The 25,457-nt window shown below is 48.6% G+C and overlaps 1 protein-coding gene across 1 annotated transcript in view; it reads left to right on the top strand.

Annotated features, from left to right (window-relative positions):
- The window catches only part of ZNF618 (zinc finger protein 618), a 1,318,203-nt gene that overhangs the window by 1,113,890 nt on the left and 178,856 nt on the right, over positions 1-25,457 (top strand). Inside the window, 2 exon segments of the mRNA XM_030206036.1 lie at positions 5,472-5,516; positions 5,928-6,011. Coding sequence (XP_030061896.1) covers positions 5,472-5,516; positions 5,928-6,011 — 129 coding nt within the window.

A 25,457-nucleotide genomic window follows, 5' to 3' on the forward strand; every position in this document is an offset into this window, starting at 1 on the left:
CACTACCATAGCCCTAAGGGGTGAAGGGGGGCACCTAGATGTGGGTACAGTGGGTTTTGAAGGGCTCACATTTACCACCACAAGTGTAACAGGTAGGGGGGGGTGGGCCTGGGTCCGCCTGCCTAAAGTGTACTGCACCCACTAAAACTGCTCCAGGGACCTACATACTGCTGTCAGGGAGCTGAGTATGACATTTGAGGCTGCCAAAAAATATTTTTATTTTTTTAAATTCTTTATTTATTACATTTTTACATTTATATCCATACAACATAAATGCAAGGGAAATTCAGAAATAATTATTACAAGGTACTAAAATTACCTGCACTATTAAATCAAAAATACTTCTAATATTACTTTTGTCCACAACATAAAGAATCAAGAACTAAGAAATTCTAATATTAAAAGAAAACGTAAAAAAAAAGAAAGATGAATAACAGAATAGACAGGAAATACGAACATCCACAGCCGATTTTAACAGCATTGCCTTAATTACGGGTTCTAGTCCTGGGGTAGAACATTCTTTTCCTTTGCTTCAATGAAATCCAATAGTTTCTTAGGGTTAAAGAAAAGGTAGTTTACCAAATTCAAGGTAATACAACACTTACATGGAAATTTCACAATAAAGTTCCACCTAACTTTAAACCCTCGATTTTATACATCAAAAATTATTTTCTTTTCCTCCGAGTGGCTCGCGCCAAATCAGGGAAAATTTGTATTTTATGTCCCATGAATAAGTCATTCATATGCCTGAAATATAACCGTAAGATGTTATTGCGGTCCGGTTCAAGTGCGAATGTCACCAGTAATGTATTACGTTCAGTAATAAATTCAAGAGAGGATTCCAGGAAATCTGTCAAATTCATTTCCATAGAGGGAGGCACCTCTTTAGGTAATGAAGATGTCCCAGTTATATATTGGGTTCTCGTTATAGGGGGATAAACCTCTTCTGAGAGCCCCAATATATCTTTGAAATATATTTTCAACATATCCAATGCATTAATTAAAGGAGATTTCGGAAAATTTAGAAATCTCAAGTTACTCCTTCTTCCATTGCTTTCAAGGTATTCCAGTTTTCGATCCTGGATTTCTCGTTCTTTAATTAAAGCCTCTGTGAGATTTTGTAGTTTCTCAATCTGTCCTTCGATTTTTTGAGTCTTAACATTCTGCTCTTGAATTTGTTCAGCCATTAATTGATTAGATTTCTTTATATCAATAATTTCATTTTTAAAGGAAGTGTTCAGCAAAAGTAGAGTGTTATTCACACCCTGGATAGCATCCCATAACTCATTCATTGTAATCTTTCTAAGATTCCGGTACTCACAGTCTCAATCTCCCGGGCAGTTACAGCAGATCCTCGAACAGAGTCCTGCATTGTTGTTCCTCTGTCCGGGGTAGACGTGCTCGTGGGTCCTCCCTCAACAAACGCTGAAGAACCGGGAGACTCCACAGGTTCCAGTCGTTGTGACCCCATGAGCAGCAAATCGCTTCCGGGTCACGGTGGTCCAGTGTGGGAGGGAGGGTTGAGCGTTACTCCCTCAATGCTGCACTCGGTCCTCAAAGGGTGCCGAGGTTACTGAAGTGGGTGTCCGATTTCCAGGGACCCCAACCCCGAAGGTGTCCAGAGTCGTCTGTCGTGTGGTAGAAGTTGACTGCGGGACCACGGAGGTAGGAACCGCTACCTTTCCTTTTCTCTTCCCGATCAGTAGGTCAGAGAAAATTCCACTTTGGCAGCGCATCTATGGGAGCCCTCAGGAGCTGGCTAACCCAACATCCGTTTATGACGCCATCTTGATTCCTAGAGGATTTGTCCAAAAAATATTTTTAAAGTTTTTTTTTAGGGTGGGAGGGGTTAGTGACCACTGGGGGGGAAGTAAGGGGAGGTCATCCCTGATTCCCTCCGGTAGTCATCTGGACAGTTTGGGCACCTTTTTGAGGCTTGGTCGTAAGAAAAAATGGACCAAATAAAGTCGCCCAAGTGCTTGTCAGGGATGCCCTTCTTTTTTCCATTATCGGTCGAGGACGCCCATGTGTTAGGCACGCCCAAGTCCCGCCTTTGCTATGCTTTCAGCACGCCCCTGTGAACTTTGGTCGTCCCCGTGATGGAAAGCAGTTGAGGACGCCCAAAATCGGCTTTCAATTATGCCGATTTGGGTGACCCTAGAAGAAGGACGCCCATCTCCCGATTTGTGTCGAAAGATGGGCACCCTTCTCTTTCAAAAATAAGCCTGATAGTCATTTCTGTACCCTAAGACATCTGCCTCACCCTAAGACATCTGCCTCACAAGTACTAGAAAGAAAGCTTTCTCAGGATCTGTCCCAGACCTCTGAACTCCCTACCCAGTGCTTTTTTGTAGAAAAAAGGTGCCGGTACTCATTATGGGTGGGTCACCACATATGGCCCCACCCCTATGATAGCCACACCCACATTAACCACACCCCCTATACCAGCCATGGCGCATATAAACAGACATCATTGAAAATATTATAGTACTATAGGAGAAAAAATAACGTGATTTTTTTTCATTATAAATAATCTCTGTAAGCTCTTACAGCTCCAGTATACCAGTGCAAAATAAGACAGCCAATGTAAATTCTCAATTGGACATATTACAAACACTAAAATGAAAATAAAATGATTTTTTTTCTACCTTTGTTGTCTGGTGACTGTTTTTCTTTCCGTATTGGTCCCAGTCTGTGATTCTGCTTTCCTTTGTTTTCGCTTAACTCTTCTGTGCCATTTGTCATTTTTGTCTCCTTTTTCTTTGCTTTCTTCAATATTTTTCAGGCTCTCTCTCTGTCCAGATTTAATTCATTCTTACTATCCATTCTTTAATTTCCTTCATCTACCTGTGGCTTTTCATCTTTTCCTCACCCTTGTTCTCCCCATGCCCCTTCCTCTTATTCTCCAGTCGTTCTCTATTCCCCTTTTCCATCCAGCAGCTCTGCTTTCTCTCCCCATCCTTCCAGTGTCTCCCCTATTTCTTTCTGCATTCTTCCATCCAGCGTCTTCCCTCTTTCTCTCCACATCCTTCCGTTTTCCCTCTCTCTCTCCCCATCCTTCCATCTGTTTTTCCCCTCTCTCTCTCCCCATCCTTCCATCTGTTTTCCCTCTCTCTCCCCATCCTTCCATCTGTTTTTCCCCCTCTCTCTCCCCATCCTTCCATCTGTTTTCCCTCTCTCCCCAATCCTTCCATCTGTGTTTTCCCTCTCTCTCCCCATCCTTCCATCTGTTTTTCCCCTCTCTCCCCATCCTTTCATCTGTTTTCCCCTCTCCCCAATCCTTCCATCTGTTTTTCCCTCTCTCTCCCCAATCCTTCCCTCTGTTGGTTTCCCTCTCTCCCCAATCCTTCCCTCTGTTGGTTTCCCTCTTTCTCTCTCTCCCCAATCCTTCCCTCTGTTGGTTTCCCTCTTTCCCTCTCTCCCCAATCCTTCCCTCTGTTGGTTTTCCTCTCTCTCCCCAATCCTTCCCTCTGTTGGTTTCCCTCTCTCCCCAATCCTTCTCTCTGTTGGTTTCCCTCTCTCCCCAATCCTTCCCTCTGTTGGTTTCCCTTTCTCCCCAATCCTTCCCTCTGTTGGTTTCCCTCTTTCTCTCTCTCCCCAAACCTTCCCTCTGTTGGTTTCCCTCTTTCTCTCCCCAATCCTTCCCCCCCCCCCCCCCGCGACACTCCGGGCGAGTCCTGCACTTAGTTTTTTTTTTAAGACTCAGAACGTGCGAACGATGCAGCCGGCAGCGATTGAAAGAGGCTGTCTGGGCTGGCGTCTGCGTCGGAGCTTCCCTCACCCTCTGCGAGTCCTGCCTTTGTTGTTACAACTTCCTGTTTCGCGGGACTCGCAGAGGGTGAGGGCAGTGTTGCCAGGTGGGCGGTTTTCCGCGACCCGCCGCGGGAAATTTTTGCCCACGGTGGGTTGCGGTTTTTTGGGCTGCTTTTTGGGCTTCAGGGCGGTTTTTTCGGCCACGGGGGCGGGGTTAGTGAAGTTTTGGGCGGGGCTGATGACGGGGGAGGCGGGGCCGATGACGGGGAGGCGGGGCCAATGACGGCGGGGGCGGGGTGATGACGCGGGGGGGGGGGGGGTGTCAGGGGCAGGGTTTGAGTTTGGACGGGTTTTGGGCTGGATTTAGGCTGATTTGGGTGGGAAAAAAAATTTCCACCTGGCAACCCTGGGTGAGGGAAGCTCCGACGCAGACGCCAGCCCAGACAGCCTCTTTCAATCGCTGCCGGCTGCATCGTTCGCACGTTCTGAGTCTTAAAAAAAAAAAAACTAAGTGCAGGACTCGCCCAGAGTGTCGGGGGGGGGGGGGGCGGGCAAAAAAAGGTGCCGGTACGCCGTACCGTTGCGTACCGGCACAAAAAAAGCACTGTCCCTACCACTAAACATCAGAGTAGAACCTAATCTTGCATAAGCATCGCCATGCTGGGACAGACCAAGGGTCCATCGAGCCTAGCACCCTGTCACCGACAGCGGCCAAAAGAACAAGCAATTTGTCCCATCCCTCCTAGAAATAGTGTATTATTCCTTCATCCAATAACATTCTATGGCCTTTTCCTCCAGGAAGTCATCCAACCTTTTTTTAAAGTACGCTAAGTTAACCGCCTTAACCACTTTTTGCGGCAGCGAATTCCAGAGTTTAACTATGCATTGAGTGAAGAACAATTTCCTCTGATTCGTTTTAAATTTACCACACTGCAGCTTCATCACATGCCCCCTTGTCCTAGTATTTTTGGAAAGCGTAAACAGACGCTCCACATCGACCCGTTCCATTCCACTCATTATCTTATAGACCTCTATCATATCTCCCCTCAGCCGCCTCTTCTCCAAGCTGAAGAGCCCCAGCCTCTTCAGCCTTTCCTCATAGGGAAGGCGTCCCATCCCCTGTATCATCATTGTCTCCCTTCTCTGTACCTTTTCCAATTCCACTATATCTTTTTTGAGGTGTGGCGACCAGAATTGAACACAATACTCGAGGTGCGGTTGCACCATGGAGCGATACAATGGCAGAATATCCTTATTTTTGTTTTCAATCCCTTTGCTAATGATACCCAACAGTTTTCAGAAAACTACTAGGGATCACACACACATACACACAGAAGCAAAACAAAATTTTCTGCTTGCACACTACCTACCATGCTGTTTGATATGTAACAAAACTGCTTCTAAAGACTTCAAATATTGATTTTCCTCATTCTTTTCTTCCTTACCCTGTTAGCTGTTGTGTTTTGTTTTGGATTTTACTCCCAGTCAGTTTTAAAAACTGGATTCCCTTATTCCATTTTTCCTCTCCTACATTTATTTATTGTGCTTTATTTCAGAGATTACCCCAGGATGTAGGAGTTTTAATTCTCTGTGTGTAATACGAAACCTTAATCACTATAGTGTGCTCTAGGCTTTGTTTAGTTGGAAAAACATGAAACATCATAAATGATGAGGTTGTCATTTTGGATTTAATACTGTAATTTGTTCTTCTCTTCTAGAAGCTGCCAGCTCCCAGATATCAAATCCTTTTCCATTATTACAAAGTAAGTATGAGCATGGTTTTCACATACTGCTACACACTGTGCCTTGCATAATATAATACAACTTTCTTTGGAGCAAGTTAGTGCTGATAACATTAGTATGATATTGACCAGTGTGAGTCCTGTAATGTTTATAAAAGTAGGACAGGGTTATGTAGGGTTTCTTTAAAAGCCATTTATAGAACAGAGGTTTATGTGCAGAAACTGTTTCCTTTAAAATTGCCCAGTTTGTATGCAAGTAGATGTGTGTGCACAAGTTTATCTGAACTGAGTGGGGGAGTTACCAGAGGTGGGATTAGAGAAGAGTTAGCATTTGCATGCACACTTTATAAAATATGTGTATGCAGCAGTGGATGATTCAAGAAAGCGGAATACTCTGCAGCTGTAGTAAGTGTTTTCCTTTTATATTTTGAGGTAGGGGATGGAAGAGAAAAATCAAAAGGGAAGAAGAACCTGATGACAAGGGTCTAAAAGAAGAGAAAGGGGGAAGAGCTGGAGGTAAGAAGAAAAAAGATCAAAATGAAGCAGTGGCGTAGCCAAAGGTGGGCTTGGGTGGGCCTAGGCCCACCCAGTAGCAGCATACCTATGATGTGGCTGGCAGGGATCCCCATGCCCCACCAGCTGAAAACTCCCAACAAGTGTCCCTCCTGCATACCTTGTAAGTAGCAGATCTTCGCCTACAGTGAGCAGTGACATACATACTGCTCACACTGGCCCCACAGCCTTCCCTCTGATGTATTTCTGCCTGGGCGGAAACAGGAAGCTGCATCAGAGGGAAGGGTGTGGGGCCAACATGAGCAGTGTGTATTAGTTGCTGCTCGCTGCTGATGAAAATCTGCTATTTAAAAGGTATACGGGAGAGGGGGGATGTTTGAGAGACCATATGGCATGCAGGCGAGAGGAGAGAGACCAAATCACCTGTGGGATGGGGCGAGGTTCTTCTGCCCACTCATCTTGGGCCTAGGCCCACCCAAAATTGGGTGTCTGGCTACGCCCCTGAAATGAAGGGAGTAGAAAAACCTCTGGAACTGTTGTGCAATGTGCATGATGAGTATATGACATTTCCTGATATTCCGAACTTTATAGTAACTTTAGTAAAACACCTTTTATAGTGAAATGTTGGCCTGCTGCAGCATCTGTACCATGTGTAGCATAAGCTGGTTTGATATGAAACAGTACTTTTGATGAATTCAATGATGCAGAATTTGCTGTATGGCAAGAACAGCCATCCAAAATCCTACTGTGTAAGGGATCCTAAATTTCTCCGAGGACAAGCAGGCTGCTTGTTCTCACGACTGGGTTGACGTCCACGGCAGCCCCCACCAACCAGAAGAAAACTTTGCGGGCGGTCCCGCACGCAGGGCATGCCCACCGCGCACGCGCGGCCATCTTCCCGCCCGTGCGTGACCGTTCCCGCTCAGTCTTTTCTTTTCCGCGCTGGAGAGAGCAGTGTTCGTCTCTCTCTCTGTCAGCCCCGGAAACCGGATTGCGCCTTTGACGCGAGTTTTTTTCTTCGTTGTTTTCTTTGATTGTTTCTTTTGTTCTGTTAAAAAAAAAAAAGAAAAACTTTGTTTCCCCTCGTACTTTTAGCGGGGGCGTCTCGTCGATTTATTTTTTCGAGGTGTGATTTTTACCGCCACCATCGACGACTTTGACTTCGCCGACGCGATTTTTCCGTCGATGTCCTCGAAGGTCCCGAGTGGATTTAAGAAGTGTGGTCGGTGCGGCCGGCATATCTCGCAGACCGACACTCACGCTTGGTGCCTCCAGTGCCTCGGGCCGGAGCACGATACCAAGACATGCACCTTGTGTCTCGGTTTACGTAAACGGACACAGGTGGCGAGGCAAGTTCTTCGGGACCGTCTTTTCGGAACTTGCGCCGGTCCCTCGACGTCGACTTCGACGGCATCGGTGTCGACAGCCGGATCTTCGGTACCAGTACCGATGTCCACGAAATCGGCACCGACGGCATCGACCCCAGGAGCACAGGTCCCGTTGGCCCGCCGGTCCTCCGGAGATGGCAGGGGTGAGCGGCCGCGTGGGCAATCGGCCCCGGTCACTCCCTCTACCCAGGACCCTCGGGACCGAACCCTGTCGGACCCGATCCCTTGAGGCCGAGGGGGATCTACCTCCTCCTCTTCGGTACCGCCGAGCGCCGATGACGGGCACCGGAAGAAGGCTAAAAAGCACCGTCATCGGTCGCCCACGACGCATGTGGCTACCGGCTCCAGAGATGACTCGACGCCGAGGAAGCGGCAGCACCAGGAGGAGCGTTCCCCCTCGGTGGTAGAGGTATCGCTACGTCAAGGCACCAGCACTTTGGTGCCGTCTCCTGGACCCGAGCAGATTCCGGCACCGGCACCTCTACCGTCCCCCTCGCCTTTCCCGACAGCGGGCCTTGACGAGTGCCTCCGAGCCATCCTTCCGGGGATTCTGGAAGGGCTGATGCGCCAGACTGTGCCGGCGCCGGGGGTGCTTGCGCCTCTGGCGCCGTTGATGGAGGCGCCGGCGTGCTCTAGCCCGGTGCCGAGGCCTTTGACGCCGGCGCCGCTAGCGGTGCTGGCCTTGACCGCCACGTAGGTGGAGTCGACGTCGATGGAGGGAGCTTCATCCCCGCCGGCGCGGGAGTCCACCGCTCGACGACGCCACCGAGGACTCGAAGTCGAGCCGGGCCCGGTTGAGGTCTGAGCTACAGGAGCTCATGTCCGACACCGAGGAAGAGGCCTCGTGGGGGGAGGAGGAGGACCCCAGATATTTCTCCTCAGAGGAGTCTGTGGGCCTTCCCTCCGACCCCACTCCTTCACCGGAGAGGAAGCTCTCGCCACCTGAGAGCCTCTCCTTTGCCTCCTTCATCAGGGATATGTCTATCTGCATTCCCTTCCCCGTGGTCTCTGTGGATTTATTTTATTTTTTTATTTTTTTATTTATGTGGATTAGCCGAGGGCCGAGATGCTCGAGGTCCTCGACTATCCATCACCACCTAGAGAGTCCTCCACGGTACCGTTGCACAATGTCCTCAAAGAGACACTGCTTCGGAACTGGTTGAGACCTTTATCTAACCCCACCATCCCCAAGAAAGCGGAGTCCTAATACAGGATCCACTCGGACCCAGAGTTAATGCGGCTTCAATTGCCTCATGACTCGGCGGTCGTGGACTCTGCTCTCAAGAGGGCACGGAGTTCGAGGGATACCGCCTCGGCGCCCCCGGGGCGGGAGTCTCGCATTCTGGACTCGTTTGGGAGGAAGGCCTACTAATCTTCAATGCTCGTGACCTGCATCCAATCCTACCAGCTCTACACAAGCATACACATGCGGAATAATGTGAAGCAACTGGCGGACCTGGTCGACAAGCTCCGCCCGGAGCAGTCCAGGCCTTTTCAGGAGGTGGTCAGGCAGCTGAAGGCGTGCAGAAAGTTCCTGTCTAGGGGTATATATGACACCTGTGATGTGGCATCTCGAGCTGCGGCCCAAGGTATAGTGATGCGCAGGCTCTCATGGCTGCGTGCCTCTGACCTGGACAACCGCACCCAGCAGCGGCTGGCCGATGTCCCTTGCCGGGGGGGATAATATTTTTGGTGAGAAGGTCGAGCAGTTGGTGGACCAACTACACCAGCGGGAAACCGCACTCGACAAGCTCTCCCACCAGGCGCCTTCAGCATCCACCTCAGCAGGTGGACGTTTTTCCCGGGCCAGGCAGGCTGCGCCTTATGACTACAACAAGCGTAGGTACACCCAGCCAGCCCGAAGGCCTCATCAGGCACAGGGACAGTCCCAGCGTGCTCGTTCCCGTCAACAGCGTGCGCCTAAGCAGCCCCCGGCGCCTCCACAGCAAAAGCCGGGGACGGGTTTTTGACTGGATCCATGGGAAAATAGCCGCCATCAAAGTGTCCGTACCGGACGATCTGCCAGTCGGGGGGGAGGTTAAAACTTTTTCACCAAAGGTGGCCTCTAATAACCTCCGACCAGTGGGTTCTCCAAATAGTGCGGTGCGGATACGCCCTGAATTTGGCCTCCCCTCCACCAAATTGTCCTCCGGGAGCTCAATCCTTCAGCTCCCATCACAAGCAGGTACTTGCAGAGGAACTCTCCGCCCTTCTCAGCGCCAATGCGGTCAAGCCCATACCACTCGGGCAGGAAGGGCAGGGATTCTATTCCAGGTACTTCCTTGTGGAAAAGAAAACAGGGGGGATGCGCCCCATCCTAGACCTGAGAGGCCTGAACAAATACCTGGTCAAAGAGAAGTTCAGGATGCTTTCCTTGGGCACCCTTCTACCAATGATTCAGAAAAACGATTGGCTATGTTCCCTGGATTTAAAGGACACATACACTCACATCCCGATACTGCCAGCTCACAGACAGTATCTCAGATTCCGCCTGGGGACACGGCATTTTCAGTATTGTGTGCTGCCCTTTGGGCTCGCCTCTGCCCCAAGGGTGTTCACGAAGTGCCTCGTGGTGGTCGCGGCGTATATACACAAGCTGGGAGTGCACGTGTTCCCATATCTCGACGATTGGCTGGTTAAGAACACCTCGGAGGCAGGAGCTCTCCGGTCCATGCAGTGCACTATTCACCTCCTGGAGCTGCTGGGGTTTGTGATAAATTACCCAAAGTCCCATCTCCAGCCAGTCCAATCTCTGGAATTCATAGGAGCTCTGCTGAATTCAAAGACAGCTCAGGCCTTTCTTCCAGAAGCGAGGGCCAACAACCTCCTGTCCCTCGCTTCCCAGACCAGAGCGTTTCAGCAGGTCACAGCTCGGCAGATGTTGAGACTCCTAGGTCATATGGCCTCCACAGTTCATGTGACTCCCATGGCTCGTCTTCACATGAGATCTGCTCAATGGACCCTAGCTTCCCAGTGGGTTCAAGCCACCGGGAATCTAGAAGATGTCATCCGCCTGTCCCTCAGTTGCCGCAATTCGCTGCACTGGTGGACACTTCGGACCAATTTGACCCTGGGACGTCCATTCCAAATTCCGCAGCCCTCAAAAGTGCTGACGACGGATGCATCTCGCCTGGGGTGGGGAGCTCATGTCAATGGGCTTCACACCCAGGGACTGTGTTCCCTCCAGGAAAAAGATCTTCAGATCAACCTCCTGGAGCTCCGAGCGGTCTGGAACGTACTGAAGGCCTTCAGAGATCGGCTGTCCTATCAAATTATCCAAATTCGGACAATCAGGTTGCAATGTATTACATCAACAAGCAGGGGGGCACCGGATCTCGCCCCCTGTGTCAGGAAGCCGTCGGGATGTGGCGTTGGGCCTGCCAGTTCGGCATGCTTCTTCAAGCCACATACCTGGCAGGTGTAAACAACAGTTTGGCCGACAGACTGAGCAGAGTCATGCAACCGCACGAGTGGTCGCTCCATTCCAGAGTGGTACGCAAGATCTTCCGAGAGTGGGGCACTCCCTCGGTGGACCTTTTCGCCACTCAGACCAACCACAAGCTGCCTCTGTTCTGTTCCAGACTTCAGGCACACAGCAGACTAGCGTCGGATGCCTTTGTCCTCCATTGGGGGACCGGCCTCCTGTATGCTTATCCTCCCATATCTTTGGTGGGGATGACCTTACTGAAGCTCAAGCAAGACCACGGCACCATGATTCTGATAGTGCCTTTTTGGCCCCGCCAGATCTGGTTCCCTCTTCTTCTGGAGTTGTCCTCCGAAGAACCGTGGCGATTGGAGTGTTTTCCGACTCTCATTTCGCAGAACGACGGAGCGCTTCTGCACCCCAACCTTCAGTCTCTGGCTCTCACGGCCTGGATGTTGAGGGCATAGACTTTGCTTCGTTGGGTCTGTCTGAGGGTCTCTCCCGTGTCTTGCTTGCCTCTAGAAAGGATTCCACTAAAAAGAGTTACTTTTTCAAGTGGAGGAGGTTTGTCGTTTGGTGTGAGAGCAAGGCCCTAGAACCTCGTTCTTGTCCTGCACAGAACCTGCTTGAATACCTTCTGCACTTATCAGAGTCTGGCCTCAAGACCAACTCAGTAAGGAATCACCTTAGTGCGATTAGTGCTTACCATCATCGTGTAGAGGGTAAAGCCATCTCTGGAGAGCCTTTAGTCGTTCAATTCATGAGAGGCTTGCTTTTGTCAAAGCCCCCTGTCAAGCCTCCTGCAGTGTCATGGGATCTCAACGTCGTCCTCACCCAGCTGATGAGACCTCCTTTTGAGCCACTGAATTCATGCCATCTGAAGTACTTGACCTGGAAGGTCATTTTCTTGGTGGCAGTTACTTCAGCTCGTAGAGTCAGTGAGCTTCAAGCCCTGGTAGCTCATGCTCCTTATACTAAATTTCATCATAACAGAGTAGTGCTCCGCACTCACCCTAAGTTCCTGCCAAAGGTGGTGTCGGAGTTCCATCTTAACCAGTCAATTGTCTTGCCAACATTCTTTCCCAGACCGCATACCCGCCCTGCTGAACGTCAGTTGCACACATTGGACTGCAAGCGAGCTTTGGCCTTCTATCTGGAGCGGACACAGCCCCACAGACAGTCCGCCCAATTGTTTATTTCTTTCGACCCCAATAGGAGGGGGGTCGCTGTCGGGAAACGCACCATCTCCAATTGGCTAGCAGATTGCATTTCCTTCACTTACGCCCAGGCTGGGCTGACTCTTGAGGGTCATGTCACGGCTCATAGTGTCAGAGCCATGGCAGCGTCGGTGGCCCACTTGAAGTAATCACTATTGAAGAGATTTGCAAAGCTACGACATGGTCATCTGTCCACACATTCACATCTTATTACTGCCTCCAGCAGGATACCCGACACGACAGTCGGTTCGTGCAGTCGGTGCTGAAGAATCTGTTTGGGGTTTAAATCCAACTCCACCCTCCAGGACCCGAATTTATTCTGGTCAGGCTGCACTCTCAGTTAGTTGTTCTTCGTAGGTCAATTTCTGTTATACCCTCGCCGTTGCGAGGTTCAATTGACCTGGGTTCTTGTTTTGAGTGAGCCTGAGAGCTAGGGATACCCCAGTCGTGAGAACAAGCAGCCTGCTTGTCCTCGGAGAAAGTGAATGATACATACCTGTAGCAGGTGTTCTCCGAGGACAGCAGGCTGATTGTTCTCACCTACCCTCCCTCCTCCCCTTTGGAGTTGCGTTTTTACTCATTTCTTGCTTGTCATTCAACTGAGCGGGAACGGTCGCGCACGGGCGGGAAGACGGCCGCGCATGTGCGGTGGGCGTGCCCTGTGTTCGGGACCGCCCGCAAAGTTTTGTTCCGGTTGGTTGGGGGCTGCCGTGGACGTCAACCCAGTCGTGAGAACAATCAGCCTGCTGTCCTCGGAGAACACCTGCTACAGGTATGTATCATTCGCTTTAAGATCACAAATTTATTATCCCAAATTTAGAAACAGCACTAGCTTTTCATTGTTTGCATTGAAGAAAATATGAGATTACGTGGAGATGGAGTATGGTTATAACAAATAAAAAATGTTCACAGACTGGCAGCTCATTGGTAGAATCTGATGTTTGCAATTGTTCAATGAGTTTAAGGGTTAACTTTGAGGAATGTTTTTTGTGACATCTATATGGTCATAATGCCCTGCTTGAATTTGCAGTATTGATGTTATTACATTGAAAATCGTATTAATTGGCCATAGTTATTGCTACATTGGAAAGCTTGCTGTGCTGAAGATGATTAACAGCCTCAACTTATGGCTGCTTTAGACGTAACTCAGCAACTCTTTTATCCACAGAAAGCACATGCTTAAAAGCAAACACCCTCAGTGCCATTTAGGTATGTGTGCTTTTAGGGGTTCTTTTACTAAGCTGCAGAAAAATGTGGCCTGCACTGGCATGAGCATGTGTTTTTGACACACGCTGAGACCCCTTGTACCACAGTAAGTAGAAGGCTATTGTTGATTGGGTTTTTTTTTTTTTTTAAGAAATGGCCATGTGGCAAGTGAAGCACTTGGTGTGTGGCCATTTCGGGGAGGGGGGAGCACTTACTGCCACCATTGAGATGGCGGTAAGGACTCCAGCGCCAACTCGGTGGTAACCGGGTAGCACACAGCACTGCCTGATTACTGCCAGATAACACCGCTACAAAAATGCAAATATTTTGTAGCGCCGGAAATGGTGCACGCTGGGGGTGGGAACTACTGCCGGGCTGCTGTGGTAGCCCAGCAGTACTTCCTGTTTAGTGAGTGGTAAGCCCGCATTGGGCTTACCACCACCATCACTTAGTAAAAGACCCCTTTGGTTTATTGGCACACCCTAGCAAATTTAGTGCGCACAGAATTGATTTGGCATGTATTAACCTATATATTACTATTTGTACAATTGATTTGCTTACTTTAAAAACTTATAATATGCATTAAAATTAGGGCTGCATGTTAATAATAGTTAATGCTATAATTAACATTTTATTTATTAGTCACAATTGAAAAAAATTAATTGTGGATAATAAATTTAATTGTTCTGCAGCGTTTCCTGTCTGTCTCCTCCCAACATCTTTCCCTCTCTGTACCACTCTCAGTCCCTATCCTTGGTGTAATCCAGCATCCCTCTCCACACCCAAGATTCAATATCTCCCCTCTCTTAATACCCCCTACCCTCTGGGGTCTGCCTTAAGGCTGGTCTTCTATTGGTTTCCAGCAGTGGCAGTGATGCACATACACTGCCTGCAGACTACTCTGAAGCTTTCCTTTTGAGCCCATCCCACCTTTTCTGATGATGAGACAGGTCAGAGTGAAGCTTTAAAGCAGGCCGCAGGCACAGTGTTGCCAGGTGGGTGGTTTTACCACCCAATTGGGCGGTTTTCCGCGACCCGCCGCGGGAAATTTTTGCCCGTGGCGGGTTGCGGTTTTTTGGGCTTCTTTTTTTTTCTTTTGGGCGGTTTTCAGGCGGTTTTTTCGGGCGCGGGGGCGGGGTTAGTGATGTTTTGGGCGGGGTCGGTGACAGGGGAGGCGGGGCCGATGACGAGGGAGGCGGGGCCGGTGACGGGGAGGCGGGGCCGATGACAGCGGGGGCGGGGTGATGACGCGGGGTGGGGGTGTCAGGGGCGGGGTTTGAGTTTGGGCGGGTTTTGGGCTGTTTTTAGGCTGGATTGGGTGGGAAAAAAATTTTCCACCTGGCAACCCTGTGCAGGCAGTATATATGCATCACTGGTGCTGCTGGGGACTAATAGAAGACCAGCTTTAAGGTAAACCAGCAGGTAAGGGGGGAGATCAGTGGTGTGCTGGTAAATTTTTAACAACAGGCTCTCTCCCCGGTCCACCTCAGCGCCCCGCCCACCTCTGCGCCCCCCCCCCCCCCCAAAAAAAAAAATTGCAGAACTGGCTATAGCGGGGGAGGGGGCAATGCATTACTCTCTCCAGGAAAAAAAATTAAATGATCCCAGATTCCAATCTAATTCATGTTTAATGTGGGATAAAATGCCATAAATAAGTAAATAAATATAAACTTTTAATGTTGAGCACCTGATTCTCAAAGTGAACATATTCCAAACACTATAATGAAAATAAAATGATTTTTTTCTACCTTTGTTGTCTAGTGACTGTTTTTCTGATCATGCTGGCCCAGTATCCGATTCTGCTGCTATCTGTCCTCTTAACTCCGTTTCCAGGGCTTCCTTTCCATTTATTTCTTTCCTCCTTTCTTCTTCATTTCTGGTCCTCAGCTTCTGCCTATTTTCTTCATCCATGTGCAGTTTTTCTCCTCTCTTCCTTTTCCCTCATCTCATCTCCTTCCTCACTCTTCTCTCCCCTCCATCCATGTCCAGCATTTCTTCTCTCTCCCCTCCTGATTCGCGCTTCAAAATGGCCGCCGAGACTTCAGCCGAAGTCTCGCGAGGCCGCCTCTGGAAGTCTCGGCGGCCATTTTTAAAGCGCAATTCCAGGGAGGGAGGGGAGGGGAAGAGATACTGGATAATAGGTGGGGGGGGGGTGGCAAAGAGAGATACTGGATAATGGGAAGGAAGGGAAAATTATACTGAATAATGGGAAGGAGGGAAGGGAAAATGATACTGAGTAATGGGAGAGAGGGAAGGGATGGAAAAAGAGATAATGGACCTGGGGTAAAAGGGAGGGAAGAAGATTATCAGTCCATTAATCATGATTAAAATTTTTATTCAAACTGTAGTCCCAGTTAAAATTTATTTTTATTAATCTGAATTTGTGAAATGAACTAGAAATAAAACAAAAATCAGGAAAAATTCTGAAAATTGGTCAACATTTTTCCATGTGCATGTCTCTAATACCAATGTACTTAAGGTTATTCAGTACAAGCCATTTTGGCACACTTGGTGTAAAGATGAGTGTCTTCTTCCCAAAAGTTCATAGAGCTGTAACCTGTTCCGTGAACAGTGTGGCCTACCATTAAGATATTGTATTTTACTGTTAACCCTGGTAATTAGTGACTAGGTTTCATTGTGTAAAATGAGTACTTGCAAATAGATCACAAGTTTGTGGTAAAATAACACATCTTAATGGTAGCCCATGTTGATAACTATGCCCCTAGAGTTCATCAGCAGCCATTAAAGCCTCTGTATAGATTTTTTCATATTGAGCAACTTAACTTGGTAAAAATTTTTAGATTACAGGTTCAATTTTATTTTACTCAGTAGTATTTTTTATAATGATTACTTTGTTTTTAAGCCCCTTCTAACCCCCCCCCCCAGCATCCCTTATAGCATCCCTTATATGGTGTATAGCTCCGCCCAGCGCATCCCAGGATACACAGGGCTGAGTGCCGCCATTTTTCGGCATCGCAGGAAGAGGAGGGAGGCAGGCTACCCTCCCTCCTCCAACACACAAGGTAGAGGAGTAGGGGAGACTGGTGGACCCCTTGCTGGGGCACTAGGGGAGCTGGAGACCCACCGGATCTCCAGACCTCCCTGAACCTGGGGGGGGGGATCGTTGGGGGGGACTGGAGGTCCAGCGGACCTCCAGCGCCCCTGTCGCTCTTCATCTTCCATTCCCTTCAACTGCTCACCCTAACTGAAACCTGGCTCACCCCTGACGACTCTGCCTCAGTCTCGGCCCTATGCCATGGAGGTTATCTTTTCTCCCACACTCCCCACCCAGTTGGCCGCGGAGGAGGCGTCGGGTTTCTACTTTCGCCCTCCTGTAGTTTTCAAACCCTCCTCCTAACGCAGTCTCACTGCTTCTCATCCTTTGAAGTTCACTCTATCCGTCTATTCTACCCGCTGCCACTCAGAGTTGCAGCATTTACTGCCCCCCTGATAAGTCCCTCTCTTCCTTCCTTACCGACTTCGATGCCTGGCTTTCCGTTTTTCTTGAACCCTCATCTCTGTCCCTCATCCTTGGAGACTTTAACATACACGCTGACGACCCATCCGACTCTTACGCTTCTAAGTTCCTCACCCTGACATCCTTCTTCAACCTCCAGCTGAGCTCCACCACCCCTGCTCACCAAACTGGCCATTGTCTTGACCTCGTCCTCTCCTCTACCTGCTCACCCTCCAAATTCTGCGCCTCAGCTCTTCCTCTCTCCGATGATCACCTGATCACCTTCACACTTCATCACCCTCCCCCTCAGTCCCGCCCAACACTAACCACTACTTTCAGGAATCTCCAGGCTGTCGACCCTCCCACCTTATCCTTTAGTATCTCTAATCTCCTCCCTTCCATCATGTCGTCTGAGTCTGTCGACAAGGCTGTCTCTGCTTACAACGCCACTCTCTCCTCTGCTCTGGACACCCTTGCACCATCCATCCCCCATCCCACAAGGAGGCATATTTTCAAAGCACTTAGCCTTCCAAAGTTCCATAGGTTTCTATGGAACTTTGGAAGGCTAAGTGCTTTGAAAATATGCCTCATGGCATACTAATCCCCAGCCCTGGCTGAAACCTTGCATCCGATACCTTCGCTCCTGCGGCCGATCTGCGGAACGCCTCTGGAGGAAATCTCGCACCCATACCGACTTCATTCATTACAAATTCATGCTATCCTCCTTCCAGTCCTCCCTATTCCTTGCCAAACAGGACTATTACACCCAATTGACTAATTCTCTCGGCTCCAACCCTCGTCGTCTCTTCGCCACCCTCAACTCCCTCCTCAAAGTGCCCTCCGCTCCCACCCCACCCCCTTCACTCTCTCCTCAGTCACTGGCTGACTACTTCCGTGACAAGGTGCAGAAGATCAACCTCGAATTCACTACCAAGCCACCTCCTCCTCTTCACCCTTTAACCCACTCCTTCAACCAACCAACCCAGGCCTCCTCCTCCTCTTTTCCTGATATCACCGAGGAGGAAACCGCCCACCTTCTTTCCTCCTCGAAATGCACCACCTGTTCCTTTGATCCCATCCCCACCAACTTACTAAACACCATCTCTCCTACTGTCACCCCTCCCCCCCATCTGTCATATCCTCAACCTCTTCACTGCAACTGTCCCTGACACCTTCAAGCATGCTGTAGTCACACCACTCCTCATAAAACCATCACTAGACCCTACCTGTCCTTCTAACTACCGCCGCATCTCCCACCTACCCTTCCTCTCCAAGATACTTGAATGCGCCGTTCACAGCCGCTGCCTTGATTTTCTCTCCTCTCATGCCATCCTCGATCCGCTGCAATCCGGTTTTTGCCCTCTACACTCGACAGAAATGGCACTCACGAAAGTCTGTAATGACCTGTTCCTTGCAAAATCCAAAGGTCACTACTCCATCCTCATCCTCCTCGACCTATCTGCCGCTTTTGACACTGTCAATCATAATCTACTCCTTGCCGCACTATCCTCATTTGGATTCCAGGGCTCTGTCCTCTCCTGGTTCTCCTCTTTTCTCTCCCACCGTACTTTCAGAGTACATTCTCAAGGATCTTCCTCTACCCCCATCCCGCTCTCTGTTGGTGTTCCTCAGGGATCTGTCCTTGGACCCCTTCTTTTCTCAATCTACACCTCTTCCCTGGGCTCGCTGATCTCATCTCATCTCATGGTTTCCAATATCAGCTTTATGCTGACTACACCCATCTTTATCTCTCCACACCTGACATCACTGCGGAAACCCAGGCCAAAGTATCGGCCTGCTTATCCTACATTGCCTGGATGTCCAACCGCCACCTGAAACTGAGCATGGCCAAGACCGAACTCATTGTCTTTCCACTCAAACCCACTTCTCCTCTCCCTCCACTCTCTATTTCAGTCGATAACACCCTCATCCTCCCTGTCTCATCTGCCCGCAACCTTGGAGTCATCTTCGACTCCTCCCTCTCCTCTGCGCATATCCAGCAGACAGCCAAGACCTGTTGCTTCTTTCTCTATAACATCAGCAAAATTCGCCCTTTCCTCTCTGAGCACACCACCCGTACTCTCATCCACTCTCTCATTACCTCTCGCCTTGACTACTGCAACCTACTCCTCACTGGCCTCCCACTTAACCATCTATCCCCCCTTCAATCCGTTCAGAACTCTGCTGCGCGTCTTATCTTCCGCCTAGACTGATATGCTCATATCACCCCTCTCCTCAAGTCACTTCACTGGCTTCCGAAAGGTACCGCATACAATTCAAGCTTCTCTTATTAACCTACAAATGCACTCAATCTGCAGCCCCTCATTACCTTTCTACCCTCATCTCCCCTTACGCTCCTACCCGTAACCTCCGCTCACAGGACACATCCCTCCTCTCAGTACCCTTCTCCACCACCGCCAACTCTAGGCTCCGCCCTTTCTGCCTCCCTCACCCTATGCTTGGAATAAACTCCCTGAGCCCATATGCCAAGCCCCCTCCCTGCCCATCTTCAAATCCTTGCTCAAAGCCCACCTCTTCAATGTCGCTTTCCGCACCTAACCATTATTCATCTATTCAGGAAATCTAGACTGCCCCAATTTGATTGACTGCACTTTTTTGTCCTTTAGATTGTAAGCTCCTTCAAGCAGGGACTGTCCTCTGTTTTAAATTGTACAGTGCTGCGTAACCCTGGTAGCGCTTTATAAATGTTAAATAGTAGTAGTAGTAGGCCACCAGGGACCTTTTGCTGGGGGAGGTAGGGGGGGCTGGAGACCTCCAGCCCCCTGTCGCTGGCAGGTTTGCTGTTGGGGAGAATGGGGGCCTGCCAGTATGCAAATGCATGCTGGACAGGCCTCACCATTCTTCCCCAATGATCTGCAAACCCTAACGCCAGCTCGGAGCTGGCGTAGTGTTTGCCGCGGCCAGTGACCCAATCTTTGGTGCGCTGGCCGCTGATCATTGGGGATGAATATGTTTAGTCCTGTTTAGCATGCATTTGCATGCTACTTGCATTCAGAGCCTTCGAGCACGTTGTTTCACGCGCTCGAGGGCTCTGATCATGGGGCATTAGCAAATGCCAGCGCTAGTATGGCGCTAACAGCCTCTAGCGCTGGCTTTTGCTTCTGATCATCCCCCTGTGAATGGGGTAGCTAGGGGACCTTAACCTAGTCCAAAGCTTTGCACTATGACTGGACATGGCTCTGAGGGAATTGCTTTCTGATTTCTACACATTGCATCTAAATCTCAAATGATGTGAGAATTGACAGTGGACAATGTGTCAGTGTTTCCTGACGTTTGTTATTGTTTTCTGCTCAAAGGCTCCTTTTGGGGGTTACTTGTTCAGTGATAAAAACATATGGGAGAATCTCTGCCAGCATGTGGTGGATCTTTTGAGGGCCGGAGCGGAGGAGACAGAGATATGGTCCCACAGGAGCATATGCCCTTATCTTGATGTTGAACTGGTGACTGGAGGGATTTGCAGGGGCAAATTTTTTTTTTCTTTCAGCTTACTTGCATTCTTTTGGAGGGTATTATGGGGGCACGGGCAGGAAGATCTGTTGTGTTGGTCGCAGAGTCTCCATGACGTCTCTTCTTCCCTGGCCTAGGCCCCACCTACGTCAGAAGGAGGCGGGCCTAAGCCAGGGAAGAAGAGACGTCATGGAGACTCTGCGACCAACACAACAGATCTTCCTGCCCGTGCAGCGCTTCAGAAAGAGGAGAGAGGCGCTGCTCGGGTCGGTAATAGGGAGGGGGGTCTCGGTGGAGGGGGGAGCGGCGTAGTCGACCTCAGGGGGGGCAGCGGGGGCGGGGCACGGGGCGGAAGAATGACGGGAGGCGAAGTTAGTTTTGCAAAACACAAGAACAGGAAGGGAGGGGACCGGGGCTGCTAGAATTTCGCTTTTTCGTGGTGGGTGGGAAAGCGGTGGAAAGTGGGGATCAGTGGGGGGGGGGTGCACGGGGCGGAGGACTGATGGGAGGCAGAGTTAGCTTTTGCAAAACAGAAGAACAGGAAGGGAGGGGGACCGGGACTGCTAGAATTTTGCTTTCTCGTGTGGGGGGGGGGGAAGTGGCGGACAGTGAGGAGCAGCAGGGGGGGCATGGCCGTCCATACAGGACGCTCCTGATGAGCGCCCTTGCCCCCTCCCGATCCTTTTTTTATTTTTTAAATTTGATGTGTTTTATGACACGTTTTCTTTAAGCTCAAACACAGCGCTTTTAGCTCTGCTAATGCGCAGGGATTGGCTCAAAGTTTGTTTGTTTTTTCACTTTACGATTTTTCCTGGCACAGAGCTGTCTTAACGAGAAGTCCAGACCTCTCGTTAGATTTCCTGCCTTTTTTCTGTGTAAAGGCAATCGGAAAAGGTTAATGCATCTCGTTTCAATGGGGTTTTTACACTAATTGCTCATCTGCACTCCGTTTTCGTTAGCTGCTAGCTTCCTCGGTAAAAGCCCTTTGATGCATGCAACGGCTCAAAATTTCCTCGTTGGAGGGTCGTTAAAGGCTCATTAAGCTTTGGTGCATCTGCCTCTTAATGGTTTAAAAAAGCTGCATGTAGATATTGTGTTTTTACAAAAGACTCATTTATCTAGTGGAAAACACTTGAAACTCAAAAGACAGTTTTTAGGAGAGATCTACTGCTTGGCCGTTAGTGGCAGGAAGCGGGGAGTGGCCATTCTGATGCACAAACAATTACCATTTTACCTAAATAAACAGATTCAAGATAAAGAGGAGAGATTTATTTTAGTATTGGGTGAACTTTGGGGAACAAAGATGATTCTATGCAACAAATCCCAGGGGTTAAAATAATCTTGACTGGGCTCCTCCAGAGAAAAAATAAGGGTTCTAAACTGACATCACTCTGGGACAACAGCTGAGCAACCTGAGACCTGGTTGCCTTGGCAACGGCTTGCTGGTCAGTTGGGAGTAGAGAGTTGCACGGGGACAGAAATCTTACCCATCCCCGCCCGTCCGTGCTGGAATCTTACCCGTCCCCACCCGTCCCCACTGGAATCTTACCCATCCCCATCCATCCCCGCAAAAATATAACCCATCCCAACCCGTCCCCACCTGTCCCCGCAAGAATTTAACCCATCCCCACCCATCACTGTAAGAATTTAATGGTACATAAAAGAAAATTCCAGTCAGCTCCCTCAGTCTCTCTCTGGATTTGAGCCACAGCCCTATAGGCAAGGAAGGAATGGAAGCTGAAACTTGGAACACTCTGGTGTGCACATGTAAGATTTGTCTCTGATTTACTGGCACTGTGTGCTGAAAGGTCACCACATGCACGCGCCACTAGGTCAGGTGACATCTGATGCTCATGCCTGTGTCAGAGCTGAGTTCTGCTCATCAGCCCGGGAGCAAAGAGGATTAATTGTAGCATAGTAAGTGACAGCAAATAAAGACCTGAATGGTCCATCCTGTCTGCCCAATAGTCACACTCATTATCAATTCATGATTAAATCAACGAGTGTGATATTATATACTTGATTATGGTCTTTCTTTTGTGTTTCTGGAACATTGACCATAGAAGTCTATCTGGCCCTATCCTTATGTTCCAACTGCTGTAGTTGTCGTTGAAGCCCACTCCAGTCTATGCGTCTTCTCATTTGTGGGACACAGATTGTAAAAATCTGTCCAGAACTGTCCTTATGTTCCAGCCACTGAAGTTGCTGTCTAAGCCCTTTCCAGCCCATCCTAAACCAAACTTCCATATATTAGACACAGACCATACAAGTCTGCCCGGTATTGGCCCTAGTTAATCACAGCCAGAGTCGCCATCTAAGTATTACTTCACACATGCACACACATGCAGCCATTTAAGGTTAGGTTTTTTATAACTTCCATTTTCTAATTAGAGATCCTCTGTGTTCATTCCACGTCTTTTTGAATTCCATCATCATTTGTGTCTCTACCACCTCCTTAATGGAAGACTTCCCACATTTGTGCTGTTAAAGCAAGGAGGAAGAGGAGGAGGAGACAGCACTCAAAGAACTTGGTACTCTGTAGATGAGAGGCTGGTGCAGGTGTAGCTTACACTTCCACGGGAACCCCACAGGGACTGCTTCCGTCCCCGCGGGAACCCCACAGGGACTGCTTCCGTCCCCGCGGGAACCCCGCAGAACTTCTTCCGTCCCTGTGGGAATACCGCGGGTTCCGCGGGATTCCCGCAAACCCCGTTCCCGTGCAGCTCTCTAGTTGGGAGTTGGGCAGAAGATAAAGGGGAAAGCACTGAGAGTGAGAGGATGTGCTGATGGTGACTGTGAGAAAGAGAGAGAAAAGTTGGAAATTTTATTTAGGGGAAGTGTAAATGCTAAGGAGAGGACAGCTGAGATTGGTTGTGAGTGACTGGTAAGAGAGCGAGAGGCTGAGTTGTCTGCTAGTGATATTAAATGTGAAGAGTTATAAGGATGTCAGGAAAATAGTGTGACCGGTTTGAGAGTGTGTAGTGTGTTAGGGTTCTGAGATAGAGAATTGGGATCTGCCTGCAGGTTAAGTGGTATCCAGCACTGCCTATTTATGTGTATGCTGTATTCCCAAAATTGATCTGCCAGTTAAAAAAGAGTGATGCTGTGTGTTTCTGTGAAATCTATGGGATGGAATGTTGGATTATGCACTGCATAGGGAGTGTGTTACTGTATGAGACCTTGAATGCAGTGCTAGAGCCGGCTGCAGCATTAGAGAAGGGAATCAACAGTGAGAGATAGGCTTGGTAGTGAGAAATCCTTAAATTTGGTTTTTAACTAGTGAGCATGGCCACAATATTGAGAAATTAATTGTCACCAGAGAGGGACCTCTTAGTTTATGTTCTTTTAAGAGAGGTTTAGGGAGAAGAAAGCAGCAAAGTACTTCACACTCAAGACTTCTTCAAGGGCCCTCACGCAAGAAAGAGTTCGCTTTCATTGGTCACAGACTGAGCATCTGCAGCTAAGTGCCAATATAAGAGGAAAAACTTTGTCAATTTGAAGTAGTATAAAGGAAAGGGAAAATACTTGCCTGAGAGTTTAGCTGAGTAATCTGAGTAATTTGTTGAGATACAGAGCAAACAAAGGTAAAATGTAAAATTGTATATTAGGGGAAAAATAGTAGTTCTGTTAAGAAAAGAAGAATTGCTCTGAACATCATATAGTTAAATACCTTGATCTGAATATATTAAAATAAAAAAGGTATTTACATTCAAAGTTGAAGATTTGATTCCTTAAAGTTGTAAAGATCTGAGTTGAATTGGGAAAAAATGAGTTTATTTTTCTTCCTTGCCTTCTTAAGGTGAGCAAGGGGATAAGTTTTTTTTGTATTCCTCGCCCTGCTCCAGCGGAGGATTCAGAGTCATTGGCACGACTACTGATACAGAGTACTCTGATCCTTCTGATCCAAACTGCCTGAGAGCGGGCGGGGCTTACAAAAATGGCATAGTCGGCAGGATAGGGCCTCACTTTATTCATCACAATAGTAGTTATCAGTAGAAATCAAACAAAATAAAACATGGAAAAGAAAATAAGATGATACCTTTTTTACTGGACATAACTTAATACATTTCTTGATTAGCTTTCGAAGGTTGCCCTTCTTCGTCAGATCGGAAACGAAGAAGGGCAACCTTCGAAAGCTAATCAAGAAATGTATTAAGTTATGTCCAATAAAAAAGGTATCATCTTATTTTCTTTTCCATGTTTTATTTGTTTGATTTCTATTGATAACCTTTAAGAGTGGACTAACACAGCTACCACACCTCTCTTCATCACAATAAAATGAATGTGGGTCACTCATAGGTAATTTTGTGGAGATATTTGTCTTGAAAACCCTGTGGTGCAGCTTTTACCATTGTAAAGATACAGTGGTGGAAATAAGTATTTGATCCCTTGCTGATTTTGTAAGTTTGCCCACTGACAAAGACATGAGCAGCCCATAATTGAAGGGTAGGTTATTGGTAACAGTGAGAGATAGCACATCACAAATTAAATCCGGAAAATCACATTGTGGAAAGTATATGAATTTATTTGCATTCTGCAGAGGGAAATAAGTATTTAATCCCTCTGGCAAACAAGACCTAATACTTGGTGGCAAAACCCTTGTTGGCAAGCACAGCGGTCAGACGTCTTCTGTAGTTGATGATGAGGTTTGCACACATGTCAGGAGGAATTTTGGTCCACTCCTCTTTGCAGATCATCTCTAAATCATTAAGAGTTCTGGGCTGTCGCTTGGCAACTCGCAGCTTCAGCTCCCTCCATAAGTTTTCAATGGGATTAAGGTCTGGTGACTGGCTAGACCACTCCATGACCCTAATGTGCTTCTTCCTGAGCCACTCCTTTGTTGCCTTGGCTGTATGTTTTGGGTCATTGTCGTGCTGGAAGACCCAGCCACGACCCATTTTTAAGGCCCTGGCGGAGGGAAGGAGGTTGTCACTCAGAATTGTACGGTACATGGCCCCATCCATTCTCCCATTGATGCGGTGAAGTAGTCCTGTGCCCTTAGCAGAGAAACACCCCCAAAACATAACATTTCCACCTCCATGCTTGACAGTGGGGACGGTGTTCTTTGGGTCATAGGCAGCATTTCTCTTCCTCCAAACACGGCGAGTTGAGTTCATGCCAAAGAGCTCAATTTTTGTCTCATCTGACCACAGCACCTTCTCCCAATCACTCTCGGCATCATCCAGGTGTTCACTGGCAAACTTCAGACGGGCCGTCACATGTGCCTTCCGGAGCAGGGGGACCTTGCGGGCACTGCAGGATTGCAATCCGTTATGTCGTAATGTGTTA

The sequence above is a fragment of the Microcaecilia unicolor genome, chromosome 6 (assembly GCF_901765095.1).
Source record: "Microcaecilia unicolor chromosome 6, aMicUni1.1, whole genome shotgun sequence".
Lineage (NCBI taxonomy): Eukaryota > Metazoa > Chordata > Amphibia > Gymnophiona > Siphonopidae > Microcaecilia > Microcaecilia unicolor.